Source organism: Nyctereutes procyonoides, unplaced genomic scaffold, assembly GCF_905146905.1.
Source record: "Nyctereutes procyonoides isolate TBG_1078 unplaced genomic scaffold, NYPRO_anot_genome, whole genome shotgun sequence".
NCBI lineage: Eukaryota > Metazoa > Chordata > Mammalia > Carnivora > Canidae > Nyctereutes > Nyctereutes procyonoides.
In genome coordinates, this window is record NW_026575132.1 from 32,746,958 (window position 1) to 32,762,828 (window position 15,871).

Here is a 15,871-nt window from a genome sequence, read left to right on the forward strand (position 1 = left end):
GAGTCCTGTCTCTCATCCCTGCCCTCCCCACTTACACACCCCTGCTTCCAGAATAGTCCTGTAACTGGCCTCAGCACTTGCCTGGCCACTAGCCCTGTCCTCTCCTGGGCATGAAGCCCACCCAGGCTGCAGTCTTGCCCTGAGCCTGCTGAGGATCCTGGGAGAGCCTGGAGGGCCTAGGAGTGGCTTCAGGCAATGTTGAAGAAATGCTAATAGCCACATCCTTATTCCTAAGGCCAGGAAGAGCCCCTGACCTGGGCTAGATACTCTTCTCCCTAGGCTTTTCCTTTTCCCAGGTTTCACTTCCAAAGGCCTTGATCCTGGTGGAGTTGCCTTAGGGTAAGACTGAACTCTCTAAGCCTTGTCATATCCCAGCCTCAGCTGCTGGCTCAGTCCTGGAGCCTTAGGCACCATCTTCCCCACTGCCTAAGACACTGCCACTCTCCTTAGGTAGGCATCCTCCTTCCCCACCTTCTTAAGCGATGGAGCAGCACATCTGATCTCCAGATTGTTGAAGCGTCTGCCCCTCTGCTACATTTGTCTTCTGTCTTCTTGCCACCTCTTTACCCGGGGCTTCATTTGAAACCCTAATCAGAATTTTTTGGATTCTCCCCATGAAATTGCTCACCATGTTGCCCTGACTTACAGCTCACGAACGTCTCTGTTGTTGAATCTGGTCCATGGCATGCCCTTTCCTTGAGAGCAGGCGTTCTCTCTCCATTGTCCCTAAGTACAGTCCAGGCTTGGTTCACATGACGTGCCTGTGAAATGTGTACTGACCTGAGACCCTAGGGTCCAAAGACTCTCAGTACATGTCCCTGTCTCCAGCCCCAGACCTCAGCTAGAAGCCCAGGAGAATCTAGAGAGAAGCCCCATGGGACTGAGATGTATGAGCCAAGATTTCCTGCCTCATTCCATTTTACCCATCACTGATTCCCTATGACTGAGCCCCAGAACACTATCAGAGCCCTGAGGAAAGGTACCCTGTTTCTAGCACAGACTCCAGACAGGCCTGCTGACACTCTTGGCAAGGCCACCATCTGGGCTGTGCTTGCCCACTCCCCCACCACACAGACCCCCAGACCCCAAGAGAAGGAAAAGGGAAACCGAATGGCTGGTTGGGGGGCCTGGACCTGACTTTCTTGAAGTGGACTAAGCAACCTAGAATGCTGCCCAGACCACCCTCATCCTTGAGCATTCGCTGGGGCAGGAGCAGCCCATAACTGGCAATGACCTCCCCCTTCCTCCCCCTAGGGCAGTGAGCCCTAAAGACAGGATTGGGCAGGCAAGGATTCCCATTCTTTCATCAGCACAGGCTCCCATACTGGTCCCTGTCTGCCCAGGGCCGCTGCAGGGAGGGCTCCAGCCCATGCTGCAGCAGGAGCCGAGCAGAGGCAAGCATTCAATGGGTCCCTTTACTCCACAGCCTGGCCCCACCACCCCAAAGAGAAAAACCCCTGAAAGAAGGTGGCCCCCTACCACCAATTTTGTAAACTTGAATCTGTAATATGAAAAGTGGTTTCTGACTGTGACTAGCTCAGTGAGGAAGAAGGAAAAGGAGGAGATGTAAAAGAGCCAAAATCTCTCCATGAGTATAACACCCTTTGTGTCCAGAGATAAACTAGCTTCTGAAGCCCCAGCTGGGAACAATTCCTAAATTAACAGTGACCAACAGCCAATATCAATGACAGGTTTCTTTCATCTTAGACCTATTCTTTGTGGTTTAAAAGTATTTTCATATAGGATCTCTTTGATCCTATGAGAAGTAGAGGCTATTAACGCCCATTTTACAAGGGAGGAAACTGAGGCACAGAAGGGCGGTGGTTTGCTTAAGATCATGCAGCTTGTCAGCATCAGGGTCAGTGCATGAACTCAGTACAAACATCAAGGTCTTCTCCTCTACACTTTATCCCCTCTTGGGGGCAGGGCTAAGGTACCAGAAAAAATGACAGAAGCTTCTTAAAGTCAGAATTCCGCTGAGCTGAGCCCTGGAAATAGGCAAGACTCAAGATAGGGAACAAGGATGGGGACTGATGGAGACACCAACTGGAGACCAACTTGGGGACAGGCATGGTCTAATGCCTACTGATGGACCCCACATAAGAACAGGCATAGAAAGTGCCTATGAACTTTCTCTTCCAGAAGTTGCCCAAACTGCCAGTGCCCCCACTGCAGCAGACCCTGGCCACTTATCTGCGATGCATGCAGCACCTAGTACCTGAGGAGCAGTTCAGGAGGAGCCAGGCCATCGTGCAGCAGTTTGGGGCCCCTGGTGGCCTTGGTGAGACCCTACAGCAGAAGCTCCTGGAACGACAGGAGAAGACTGCCAATTGGGTAAGAGTTATTGAGAGGGGCAGACTGCAGGGAGCTGGCAAGGGTGCAGTGCAGACAAGGGACCCACAGGGTGGGGGACAGGGAGTAGACTTGAAGACAGGGATTTGGATGAAGGGCAGGTAAGCAACAAAGATGGGACAGATTGGGGGAGAGGGAAGAGAAGAGAAACAAGGGTATTGCAAGGGGCAAAAATGAGGGACAGACAGGATGGGGACCAAGAAGGGACAGATGGGGATAGAGTTGAAGTGATGGAGAGAGACAGGGTATAGAGGTGGAAGACAATGGGGGTCAGGGATGGGGGAATGGATAGGAGAGCGTAAGAGATAGAAATGGGGCAACAAAGTAAGACAAGGGACAGAGATGGAGACAGACGGGGGACAGAGATGGGACAGCAGAAGATGGGGATTAGCTCAGGGAAGCAAAGAAGAGGGCAAAGCAGGAATAGAGCACACGTAGGATGGGCAGGGGACAGGGATGAAGTACCAAACACCCAGAATAGGAAACTAGGATGGAAGAGAGAAATGGCATGGGGCAAAGATGAAGGTCAGTCATGGTGGACCAGAATGCACACAGTTCCCCTAGCACATACCTGGGGCACAGTATGTGTTTGTACAGCGAATGAATGAGGTGTATGATCCAACAAAGTGTCCCAATTGTCCCGTGGGGCTGCCAGGATGGGACTGGCACTCTTCACAGGCAAGGTGATCTTGTTCAGAGGGGTGTGTATGACAGCTGGGAGTAATGGCGCCCCTCTCATTCTCCCCAACAGGTGTCTGAATACTGGCTGAATGACATGTATCTCAATAACCGCCTGGCCCTGCCTGTAAACTCCAGCCCAGCAGTGATCTTTGCCCGGCAGCACTTCCAAGATACAAGTGACCAGCTAAGGTGAGGCCACCATGCTCCTAGGTTCACAACTTGAGAGTCTGACTGGGGCCTAGCCCCAGCACCAGGAAGAAAAGATCGAGGCTTGTGCCTTGGCTGAGCTTTCTAAGGCCAAATGCCCCTGAGACAGAGGCTGTCCAGGCTGTGGTCCAGGAAATAGGTTAGATGAGGCTGCTATGTGAGTGACAAACACCCAGTCTTCCTCAGAACATATTTATTTTGGTTGGGGTGGGCACTAGAGGAGGTCATGGGCTCCCAGGTGTTCCCATGGCATTCTCCACCTGGCTGAGGCTCTGGAAGGAGGTGTGTATCCTCTGACCCCACCAGTACTTGAGGCTTGGACTTGTCCCTTGGATGCACTGCCCCAGGCTGTCTGAGACGGCCTCTGCTGTGCCCCCACCAGCCCACAGCTCTCAACAGAGGCTCCAAGGGGGTGGAAATGGTTCTTTCCTGCCAGCTGCCGCCACCAGAGCCTCTGCCATCTGCTGCAATTTCAGGGCTCACTGAGCCACTGGAATGGCCTCTGGGCCCGCTGATGTTGATTGGGGGGTTGGGGGGGAGCAGGAGGGGCAATGAACATATACACAGGGATGTGGCAGGGAGGAAGGGTCTTGCTACAGTGATCTCGCAGATCCTAGCCCAATGTGGCACAGCACAGGGGCAGCTCAGAGAAGAAAAGCAAAACAAAAACAAACAAAAGAGGAGGGGCCTACATCGGCCTATGAGCAGGACTCAGCTGCGCCAGGAAAACCCTCATTCCCTCCTTCCTCATGGGGACTAGCCCAACCCAGCTGCTGGTCAGGCAGCCTGCAGCCTGGACCTCCCGTGGGCAAAAGGAAGTGTGCAGATAGATGGATGAACAGCTTCTGAAAACAATTGTCAATCTGCATCCAAGGGGGCAGGGTCATCATCCATGGACAGTTAAGATGACACAGTCCTATGGCACAGTCCTCTGGTGACTTTTCTTTCCCCTAGCACCCACTTTCATTTTCATTAGCACTAAGGGGACCAAATTATTGACTTTTCCTAGGAGGCTGGATTTCCCCAAACCTGGGTTCCCGGTCTAGCTCAGCCCCAGCACAGGCCTTTCCTAGGGACAACCCCCACCCCTGACCATCCAGCCTTTTCCTGCCTGCTCTCTGGCCTCTCCCAGCTTCCTCTTCCAACTCTTCTCCTCCTCCCCATTTACCTTCCAGGGCCCTCTACTCCTAGTTATCTCCACAAGACCATTTTAATCCAAGGCTTGTGAAAGACTGGCAGCATGCCTACAGCAGGGTCGGGGAGGGATGGTTGAGCTTGAGAGAGGGATGTGGAGTACAGGGAGAGGAGAGTGGGAGAGAGGGAAGGAGCCTGAGCCCCTAAGAGGAGAACCTCAGCCCTGATCTCTCTCTGCAGGTTTGCAGCCAGCCTCATCTCTGGTGTGCTCCACTACAAGACGCTGCTGGACAGGTAGGTTGGGGCCAGTCTGGGAAGGGTAGTGCCCTAATTTGGCACAGCCTGTTGAGTCATCTGTCTCCCTGCCACACTAGCCACGGAGCTCCCAGAAGGCAAAGACCTTGTCTTTTTCCAGCCCTGGATTCCCGGGTCCTGTCACAGGGCAGGTAGACTCCTCACCCCTTCCCCATCCCAACTCCTCCAGCATCAGGATAATGTTAACCCCAGCTAACATGACTGAACATTAATGGTTCCTTTTCCTAGGGTGATCACTGTCCTTCCATGATCTCTTTAAAATGCTATGTGCCTCAGGAATTTAGGGGATGCATGAGAAGGCAGAGAAGGAGTCATGGGAGCGAGGTGATGGTGGATTCAGCCTTGCTAGTTGCCAATTGAGGGGAATGGTCTCCCCACGCTGAGCCTATGTACCAGGCTTCAACCTCTCTGGTTTCCTCTCCAGCTTGGACAGGTGTTCCTCAGATGATCTGTGGTGAAGGACCAATGTATTTTTTAACTTTATGAAATGTAAAACAGTACAAAAATGAATTCACAGAAAAATGGTACAAAGGCACAGAATACACAACCATATATTTTGTTTTTATTTTAGATTTAACACACATAGAATTCCTCAGTTAACTTGCTATAAAAGTTTCTGAGAGCTGCTTCTGCTTCGCAGAGTTCAGAGCGGCATCTGCACTTTGAGCAGCAGGGCCAGGGACACCATACCCTCACTCTGCCCCAGCTAATCTCAGGGCTGCCTCTTATCCTCAGGGCTCAGTTCACACCTGGTCCTTGTCACCCTGTCTCACTACCTGAAACCCTCTCATTTATCAGCTTGCTGCTTGTTATCTACGCCCCACTTACACATCCCAGGATCTGTGTCCCATCACTCATGTTTTGTTTGCCACTATAACCCCAGATCATAGAAATAAATGTGCCTGGCACAGAGGAGTGCTCAATAAAATGTGTTGCCTGAGAGGGAGGGAGGGAAGGAGAGAGAGTGGAGAGACAGAGGGAGAAGGAGAAGGAGGAGGGAGGGAGGAAGGAGAGAGAGCTAGAGGGAGAAAGAATGAGAAGAGAGAGGAGGAAGTGGCAGAGCAGAAGGGAAGGGAGCGAGTAAAGAACACAAGAGATGCTGAGACCTCAGAAGAAAGAAATTTCTACCTTGAACTCAGAGAAGGCTTCTAGAAGAGATGATGGAAGAGTAGGCTCCTGAAATAGTAGGAGTTTTCTGAACATGTTCGTTGAGCACAGGGGTGGGGTGAAGGCATGCCAAGCAAAGATCAGCACGAGTGAAGTCATGAGGGCAAATATGAAAGTTCTGTGCATGTAGTGCCTGAGGCAGTGATGAGGGAGACTCTCAGAGGCTTGAGAAAACCCTGAGGACCCCTCCATGGGCTGTGGAAACACAGAACTCCACCACTTCAGAAAGTGGCTCTTTGACTGCCATCCTAATGCAGTTCTGGTGTTTGTGCCCTGCTTTGCCTAATCAAGTCAAGTAGACCCAATTCTGATCCCCTGCTTCCCTCCCTGCTCTCCAGCCACTCCATCCCTCCTGACTGTGCTAAGGGCCAGCTGTCAGGGCAGCCACTTTGTATGAAGCAATACTACGGGCTCTTTTCCTCCTACCGGCTCCCCGGCCACACCCAGGACACACTGGTGGCACAGAAGAGCAGTGTCATGCCCGAGCCAGAGCACATCATCGTGGCCTGCTGTAACCAGGTAAGTGGCCTGGCCCTCTCTGCTGCAGCCTCTCCACCCTGGGGAGGATGCATGAATACATGTCAGTTCCTGTTTCACCAGGGATGCTCAGCCTCCCCTTGGAGGCACTCAGTGAGTTAGGATAGAGTAGGTTCTCTCAACTCCTGGTCAGTCCCATTTATCTCCCATGAGTACAAGGAGAGTCATCGATTGAGAATGACTTCAGTGGGCTCCCATTTTGGCCCTGATCAGCCAGGTCAGCTGGTCTGAATGGACGGTGGGCTTTTAATGAGACCCAGCGTGGCCTCAGCAATCCTCATGAATAACCCAGGTGGCGGCCTTCCTGGAGACCACACACAGAAGATGGACACCTTTACGGACTGACTGTCCAGACCTCCATGTCCAGGTGCTAGGCTCAGCACTTATTCATCCCTCCTGATTCAGTAGTGACCTGCAGAGGTGCTTGGAATCCCCATCTGACAGAAGAGGAAATGAGGCCTCAAACAAGTTGAGTGGCCTGTCCAAGGCTGAGAAGGCCTTATAGGCCTGGCCAGTACCGCCTGCTCATACCCTGCCTCCTGCAGCTCAGGTCTTCACACTGGCTTCCAGGAGCCCACAAGGGCCCATGAAGACCCAGGAGACAGGCTAAGCATGTAGGTTCCTGACCCCTTAGCAGCACTCATCAGACTATAGATTCTCTATATTGAGCTTCCACCTAATTATTTCATCTGACAAGAAGCTGTTTTGGGGCTTCTTTGTTTTGTTTTGTTTTGTTTTGTTTTTGTTTTTTTGCTTTTTGTTTTTGTTTTGGTGCTGTTTTGGCTTTGGGTTTTAGTGGGGTTTTTTTGTTTGATGTTGTTTTTGTTTCTTTTTTTCTTCTTCTTCTAAAACTCAAGTTTGACACCTACTCTATAGATTCCCCTGCTATTTGTGCTACCATGTTTTCTTCTTGGGTTCACCTGGCTCTTTCAGTCTAAGATAGAAGCTCAGTGAAAGTCTGCCATCCTAGGTTGGCTATTCCCACCAGAAGCCTCCCTGATGCAGTTTGGCCACAAATAAGAACTTTTCTCCATCTTCATTAAAAAGTCAAACTCAGAATTTCCCAGCTCCTGCATGCTGCACTATTCATCCATTCCAGAAATACTCTCAGGGCTCCTGCTCTGGACCAGGCCATGTATCTGCTGCTCAGGGCATGAGACCAGGCACTCATATCAACTGGCAGAAAAGGGATCTTGACTTGGGGCTAGGGATAAGACTTTTCACGAAGCCCAAGACCTTAGCTTCAAAGCTCCTGAATGACAGACAGCTCACAGGCCTCATTTGGAACACACACATGCACACATGTATATGCGCACACATAAGGATAGAGCATTTTGCATGTTTTACATTTTAATCTTCCTCTGCATATTATTTGCTAACTTGCTTTTTTTCTCCACTCACCATTGTGTTTGATGTCTATCCCTGTAGCTGTATCTAGAGCTAGTTTATTCCTATTAATTGCTGAGTGGATGTGCACTAGATGAATACACTACATCTAACTTAGCTGTTCCCCTGCTGAAAAATATTTGATCTCTCTCTACTGTTTTGCTATTGCAAATACAGCCTAAATGCACACTCTTTCACATGTCTTCTGGGCACGAGAGTATATGTTTCTCCAAGCCTTAGGTTAAAGTATGTATTTATAAGAGTAGTTGCTGCTGAATCATAAGGTATGCACAATTTGGCTGGACAGACATTGCCCTCCAATACTAGTTGTAGCAATTTATACTTAATTCCCCACAAACATAATAGTTTTACATGAAGTGAGAACCACAGAAGCAAGTTTTATTTTAGCTAAGTTTAATCTGGCCTTCTTTGATTTGGGGAAGCCTGGAGTCCAGCACAGTCAACAGCATTGGGTAGGTCCCCAACTTGTGACTGTTCAGAACCATCACATACCTTAAGATCCTTGGGCCTGAGTATCCCCACCTGTGCTCACAGGTGTAGGCTCAGTGAAGGCCCTTCACCTTGGGCCAGCTGCTATGAGTGACGTGTTTGACCTGTTTCCCCCACAGTTCTTTGTCTTGGATGTTGTCATTAATTTCCGCCGTCTCAGTGAGGGGGATCTGTTCACTCAGTTGAGAAAGATAGTCAAAATGGCTTCCAACGAGGATGAACGCTTGCCTCCAATCGGCCTGCTGACGTCAGAAGGGAGGAGCGAGTGGGCTGAGGCCAGGACGGTCCTCGTGAAAGGTTAGCAGGAGTGCCCAGCACATCTCCATGCTCATCTCATCATCATGCCCATTGGCTTTCCTTCCTCTACAGTCGGGCACCATGCCTCATCCCCATTTGCCATAATATGGGACGCTCAGGCCTCCCTCCAACTCAGGACCTGACAACAAGTCAGCTGAGGATCCTGGACGCTGACGGCACCTTTTGTACCCTCATATTTCATCTGGAAATATTCTAGCTTCCTGGGTGAGACTGACTAGCACTGGAATCTTGGGATGTCTGGGATTATTGAGGGAGGAAAGATTTTGAGCTGGAGGAAGGCTGGCTACAATTAAGCAGTTGTGCTTTACTGGTGGGCAGGGATGGTACTCATTTTAGGGGTCCGAGTCACTGGGAGAGCTGTCACATGGAGATATGGGATAGAGCCCAGATCTGGGAGGGTGGCTCACTGCCTTCTTCACGTGATTTCTCAGTCCTCAAACTTTTCATCTTCAAACTGACCTATCCTTCTGGGTGGCTGCTGCTCTTATGAAAGTTTCTAAGCATTCTCATAAGAAAGCTGGTAATAGTCTTAAATCTTTTAAATCACCCTTCTGGAAACTAATTTTCAAATCTAAAGCCAGTTCTATTCCCAGGAATTGGATGGAATGCTTTCCTTTCTTGTCTACATTAGAGATTCCAGGATAAAGGTGAGGCTTCCATGTTCCTCCAGAGATGGACCTCCATCTGCACCTTGGGCTCTCATTTGGCCAAGTGTCCATTCAGACTTCCTAAGGACCTGGGCTAGGCCCGGAAAATATAAGAGGCAGAGAGGATGAAGCCACTGCCCCTGAGCAGCCCCCTGGACAGTGAAAGGAAAGGCATGGGAATCAGATTCAAGTACACAGTAATGCAGCATCTACCCATGTAAAGCAATAAGATAGCAAGTACCAATAAGTGTTCCAGGACTTCATCAAGAGGAGGGAGCCTTCCTACTTGGGAGGTTTTTGAAAGGCTTCATTTGAAAAAGTGGGAATTATGCAAAGCTCTGAGACATGAGTGAGAGGGGCAGGAAGGAGGGGTAGCATCCAGGTAGGCAGGCGGTTTATGAGCAAAGCTAATTGGCCCCAAGGACGTGCCTGCCCTGCCTGGTTCTGCAAGGAGAACAACCAGCAGGCAAAGATGGCCATGCTGGATGTATGGAAAGAATAAAAAGGTGGTAGAGTCTGGTTCTCTGGCAATAGGCACTTGCATTTTCTGATCCCTCTCCTTAGAAAATTATTTCATCAAAGTTAACTAGCTCCTTGCACCATCCAGTGCTCAGCTCAGGTGTCACTGCCTCAAGTCCCCTAGAGCATCCCCCACTCAACACACTGTCACCTTGTCCTGCTTTCTTACAATGATTGAATTTGTCACTCTGAATTTAGATTCTCATTTGTTTATGCGTGCTGATTATCTGCCTCCCTTCCCTAGTCTCTAAATTCTAGGAGAACAGGGGCCTTATTTGTTTGGATTAACTTTTTAATCTACTTTGCCAAAGACAGTGGGGCCCCAGTTATATTTGTTATATAGAAGAACGAATGGTTACTAATGATAGTAGGTCCCAGGCTTCTTGCCTACCTACCAGTTAATTATTTCTTTATTCAATCATGGGGCACTTACAGAATGCTCAGTCCTAAATTGAGGGCTGCAGGGGCCACAAGGGGGAATGAGAGCTGACCCTGTTCTCACAGACCCAACTACCAAGTTGGAAAATTAATAACTTACCATTAGAAAGTGAGTTAATTCCCTCAGGAGATCATGGTGTAATCAAATCCCACTGTTCTCCCCTCCAGGGACAGAGACAGGCATCAAACAATCGCCTCTGCTTCCAATACAGTTTCCACTTTATTAGCCAGCCAAGCTATCTCCCTGTAGGACTGACAGGGATTGCCTTGAGGTTTAAGTGCTTGGGTTGTGCTAATCGGAATTAATTTGTTAATGGCACTTGATCTGGCTTTCTGAATGGAAGTACTGTTTCTGAAGGAAGCGTGACAGAGAGGAAGGGCCCACACGCCTCTCCTTCAGAGATCTGATTAATCTGTGTCATCTGCACAGCAGGAAACCAGTCCTTCACAGAGCCCTCCTCCCCAGAGCCTCCCCTACTCATGGAGGGGAAACCATTTAGGAAAGGATTTCAGTATAGATGGCAGCTTGGACTAAGTTTGATAGTAAAGATGAAAAGACATGGGTGGGGTCCAGATATATCGCAAAGTAGAAGTATAAGGAGGAAAAGAGAAGTGAGGAAGATTCCTAAATTTTTAATTTAAGCAACCTAGTAGATGGTGGTACCATTCACTGTGATGGGAACCAGGTGGGCAAAGTGGCTACAGAATGAAGCCCTTTCTAAGTATGTCAGGTTTGAGATGCCTTGAGTCATCTAAGTGGAGATGTCAAATTAGATCTATGTGTCTGGAGCTCAAGAGAGAGGTCAGTGGGGAGACATAAATTTGAGAGCTATCAGCACATAAGTGATATTTAGTCATGGACCTGCGTGAGATCATCTAGAAATAGCAGAATGGGTCCTTGGAGGTCAGGTAGAGAAAGATGCAAAGGGGATTGAGAAAGAGCAGCCCATGAAGTCAAGAGCAAACCAGGAGATGAGTCATGAAGATCCAAAGGGAAAGAGGAAGCAGCCAACCACTTGGAATGTTACTGGGAGCTTAGGGAAGAGCTGGACAGAGATGAGACACAGAGCTTGGCAACCCCAAGTCATTGCTGACCTTCACTGAGATCAGACTGGGGAGTAGGAAGAATGAATGGTTGTATGCTCGTAAGTATGATCCAACAGCAGGAAGAAATTGATGAAACTGTCAATGAGTAGAATCAGTTAAGCATGGATGACTGTTTTCAGATATTTTGGTATTAAAATAGCAGAAAAATGGAGCAGTTGCTGTAAGAAGATGAGGGTCAAGAAAAGCATCTTTAGTAGGAGAGGCGAGTTCATAGTTGTATGTAGACAACTATATTGGAAGTACTCCAGTAAGAGAAATCATTAATGAGGACAAAGGAGAGGAATGGAGGCATGAGATTCTTGCAAAGGCAAAAAGAAATGGAACCCAGAGAATAAGAAGCCTTTGCTTGGTACAGGGGAAACTGAAACCTGGGCCTGCGGTCCATGGGCATCTATGGCTGTGGTAGTGGGAATGTGAGAAGGTTCCTGACTGATGGCTTCTGGGTCTCAGATCAGCAGAGCCATGGCCCTGGGTGGAGAGAAGTGGGGGTGGGATTCTCAAGACAAAAGAGAACAATGAAATGGTCTCTTGGAAAACTTGATGAGATTTAAGGATTCTGTTGAGCTCATATTTAAGGGCTTGGGGGTCATACATTTTAGAAATCAATTAGCTTTGTTTTGCAATTTTTTGCCTCACAATGTACATCTTCTCAGGTTCAGGCAAAGAAAAATGGGTCACTAGGTTCAGCCTTGGTTGGAGAATATAACCGAGGGAAAGAGGGGGAAAGTATGGCAAGGGAATGGTTATAATGTTAGAGTCTGAAATGAGTAAGGAAGTGTAGTAGTCTGCTTGGGCCACCATATCAAAGTACCACAGACTGAGTGGCTTAAACAGCAGAAATTTATTTTCTCACCATTCTGAAGGCTAAAAGTCTGAGATCAAGGTGTGGACATGGTTGGTTTCTTCTGAGGCCTCTCTCCCTGGCTTGTAGATGACTGTCTTCTCCCCGTGTTTCCCGTGGTCTCCCATCTGTGCATATCTCTGTCCTAATTTCTTCTCACAAGGTCACCAGTTATGTTGGATTAGGGCCTCATTTTACCTTAATTACCTCAATAAAGATCTCACCTCCGAATACAGTCCTATTCTGAGATACTGGGGAGTTAGGACTTCAACTTGGGGACTTTGAGAGGACACAACTCAGCCCATGACTGGAGGGAAATGAAAGATGGAGGTAGATGATAGATAGGGGGAAGAGGTAGTGATGTCAATGGTTTTGAGGAGTCAATGAGATGAGACACGTTATAGAGGAGGGACAACAGTGTGTGAATCAGAAGGTTGGAAGTGTGGTCAGAGTATGGGATGCTTGAGTCTGACACTTCAGAGGAGGTCAGTTCCTGGTAGTGATGAGATCCCAGGTGTGACTGTGGGAGTGGAGGCTAAGGTTGGACAGTCAAAGGTGGGAGATCAAGGGGCTGAGAGAAGAGGGCGAGTGTGGGCTGGGTCCCCCACACAGACATTCGGGCTGCAGGAATGATGGCTGGATTGGTGATGGAGAAGAAAGAGGTGAACCAGGAATCCAGATTGGCATGATGGGGAGCTGTGAGGAAATCAGGGGAATGTAGAGACAAGGGGGACAATGATGATGGGGGTGGGAAGGTAGAAGTCTAATACCTGGAGCTCCAAAGGGAAAACAGGAAGGAGCCATGTAGGAGCAGGGACAGGGAAAAATACCACCTACCCCACCTGGCCCTGGGGGGCATGAGTGTGAAGGAAAATAGTCTCCTGGAGAGGGCACAGGGAAGTGTGTCCCTCAGGGAGGGCCTCCCTCCTGTTGAGGCAGAGGGTGAACAGAATACTCGATGAAGAGATTAACACTACAAGGGGACCCTCCATCACTACTCAGATGTCATGAAGGGTTCGAGAAGGGGAAAAGGTGAGGAGTGAGGGATGAGCCCATGCAGGGGACACTGGAGCAGCACGCTTGGGAGTGCTAGCCAGAGACCCAGGGATGGTGGTCATCATTGCAAACAATGCTTCCAAATCCTCAGCCTCTAGGGAGGTACTCTCCTGGTTCTGGGTGTGGTTGTAGGGGCTGGGGTAGGGTTCTGACTAGCCCACAACAGTATCACAGTGAACACCATGGAAAGCTGAAGTCCCAAGGTCTCCACCTTCCTTCCTGGGCACTGGGCCCAGGCAGGTACTGTCCAGCAGGAGGCTTCAACCAAGCTGAGCTCCTATTGTCCTGGTAGAGGTCTGGACCAAGGCACCTGAGCTCACACAAAATCTGAATTCTCATAGGGTCAACTGAGAACCAGTGGGGCAATTGATTTTATCAACCCTTTCTTTTTAGAGGGACTGTCTCTGATCCTTCACTCTGCTCCTCAACCAAAACAGCTCCCTCGTCACCCACAGGCTCCTCAGCCTAACCTTCTGCTGTGACAGTGAGAGGGTGGAGCTCACAGAACAGTGGAGCCAGCTGTCTGCCATAAAGCCTGTGCTCCCCCTCTGTACCCAGGGTCCCCATGCCCCCTAGAGCTCCTGACACGGCACTTTTAACACAGAGCTCTCTGAGACTATGGTGCAGGATAAGTGAGTGTATTGTCATCTCTACCTGCAGCCTAAACACCCACAGCCAACACAGAATAGCCTCCGGGGGATCCAAGGGCTCAGAGACCCGGCAGGACCATCACTGCTCCCCAGAAGACCGTGGTCTTGTTGGGGACACCAGAACAAGCAGAATTGTTAGGACAAGAGCAGACAGGATAAAACCAAAGGAGCGTCTCCACTCCAGGAGTCCTGAGGGAATTTGGGGACCTCATAGCTCAACCTGTCATAGTTTAGGAGGGCTTCCTGTGCCAGGTGCAACATGAGGCTAAGCCCAGGTGGGTTGAGGTGGGTGTGACTGGGGCTGGCTGACAACATCAGGATCATCTAGAGAGCCCCTTAAAATAAAGATTCTGGGTTTCCAGGGATTTTCCAGTGGGACAGGGATGAGGCCAAAGAATCTGTATTTCTAAAGTACCTTCATATGTGCAGCCCACGTGCAGCACAGATTGGGACCAACCGAAGCAGATATTAGCAGCTCTGGTGTATGGAGGTACCCCATGATGCTGGCCTTATCCTGGGCCCTGTTGCTCTGAGTCTTCAGTATAGCCCATGAGCTGGGGATTTTTGAACTAGAGGTGCTGAGTGGTGGAATCAGGGCATCTGTCTCCCAAGACCGAGATCCTCAGGGCCCGGCAGGTGGGGTGGGGCTTCCGGCCTCAGGAAGGGCACAAGTAACCCCTCAGGACCTTCCCTCCCCACAGAGCCTTGAAGCTGCGGCCTTCCTGAACCCAGGAGGACCGACACTGTCATCCTGGCCTGGAAATTTGATTAGACATTCAGCCCCGAGTCTGGAAGACTACAGCGCTTGTCAATTTGTAGGAAAAGGATAGCCAGCTCAGAGAGCCCCCACCCCCACCCTGGAGCCCGCTGGCTTTCCTGGGTGCTGCACCGAGGTCCTGCAGGCAGACTTCAGGCAGATGCTTCTGTTTACACAGCGCCGTCAATATTTATCTCCAGCAGCCAATTAGAGCTGAGCCACTGCTTCAAGGTGGGAACTGACAGAAGGCCCCTGAGTCTGGAGAAGGCCTTGGTCATGGTTTACAAGAACCACTCAGGATGCGCATTTTCCTGCTTAAATATTGCCAATCAGAGATAGACAAGTCTGCTGATTTTAAAACCAATTACACATTAGCAATAACAGCCTCTCCTCATTTAATTGGCCCAGAAATACCTCCTGGGCTGCCAAGGCTGACTGCTGTTTTCTCTCCTGGGAGGGGGTGAGGGAGTGGGGGGGGTGGGGGGCTGGAGGCATGGGGGGTGGGCATTGTCTCCCTCCCACAGTGGCAGCTTGAAGGCTCTCCTGTATGCAGGCATCCAGGCCGGGAGAGGCCGGTTGCCTGCCTCAGAGACCTGGGCTTGACCTGGCTGTCCTTGTATGCCCTGGAGCTGGCTTCCTAGGCTAGAACACGGAGGTGGTGGCCCTGGCCTGTGGCCAGGACAGGGAGGGTGTGGAGAAGCTGCAAAGCAGGTGGTCTGGTGCCTGGCTCACAGAGGCTGTTTGCTAAATAATAACTCTTATTAAATTTGAGGAAACATTGTGGGGATGGTTTGTCCAAGTCTCACAACCTCTCTGGAAAAATCTGGTGAGCTGCAAATGGGCACCTGTTGACTATCCATTCCATCAGTGACAGTGACTCGTGGACTCAGACTGAATGGCCTGCACTCCTTGTCCCAGAGCCCTAACCCTCATTAACTCTGGGGTGCTCTTTTGCTTCCCCTGGGCTCCCCACATGCCACATGCTCCAAGTGTGCACACTGTTTTCTTTCATTTCTGCCCAGTAGCCCTCTCTCTGGCCCCCACTTTCCATTTTATGATATTTGGGGTAAAAAGTGGGTGGAAAGTTTTTTGGTTTTTTGGTTTTTAATCTCATGCCCCTTTCTACTCACCACCCTTCTCCTAATTCTGGAAGTAAGATATCACTTGAAATCTGCCCCTGTGGGAAGGGTGTTTCAAACCCAGAAGAAAGAGTAATGCTTAGTTCTTGAAGTTTTTTTTTTTTTCATTA

At 49.8% G+C, this 15,871-nt stretch overlaps 1 protein-coding gene across 1 annotated transcript in view; it reads left to right on the top strand.

Moving 5' to 3' along the window:
* The window catches only part of CHAT (choline O-acetyltransferase), a 46,418-nt gene that overhangs the window by 80 nt on the left and 30,467 nt on the right, over positions 1-15,871 (top strand). The window contains exons 2-6 of the mRNA XM_055345590.1: positions 2,143-2,334; positions 3,104-3,222; positions 4,615-4,668; positions 6,195-6,375; positions 8,409-8,586. Coding sequence (XP_055201565.1) covers positions 2,143-2,334; positions 3,104-3,222; positions 4,615-4,668; positions 6,195-6,375; positions 8,409-8,586 — 724 coding nt within the window. The remainder of the gene's footprint in view (positions 1-2,142; positions 2,335-3,103; positions 3,223-4,614; positions 4,669-6,194; positions 6,376-8,408; positions 8,587-15,871) is intronic.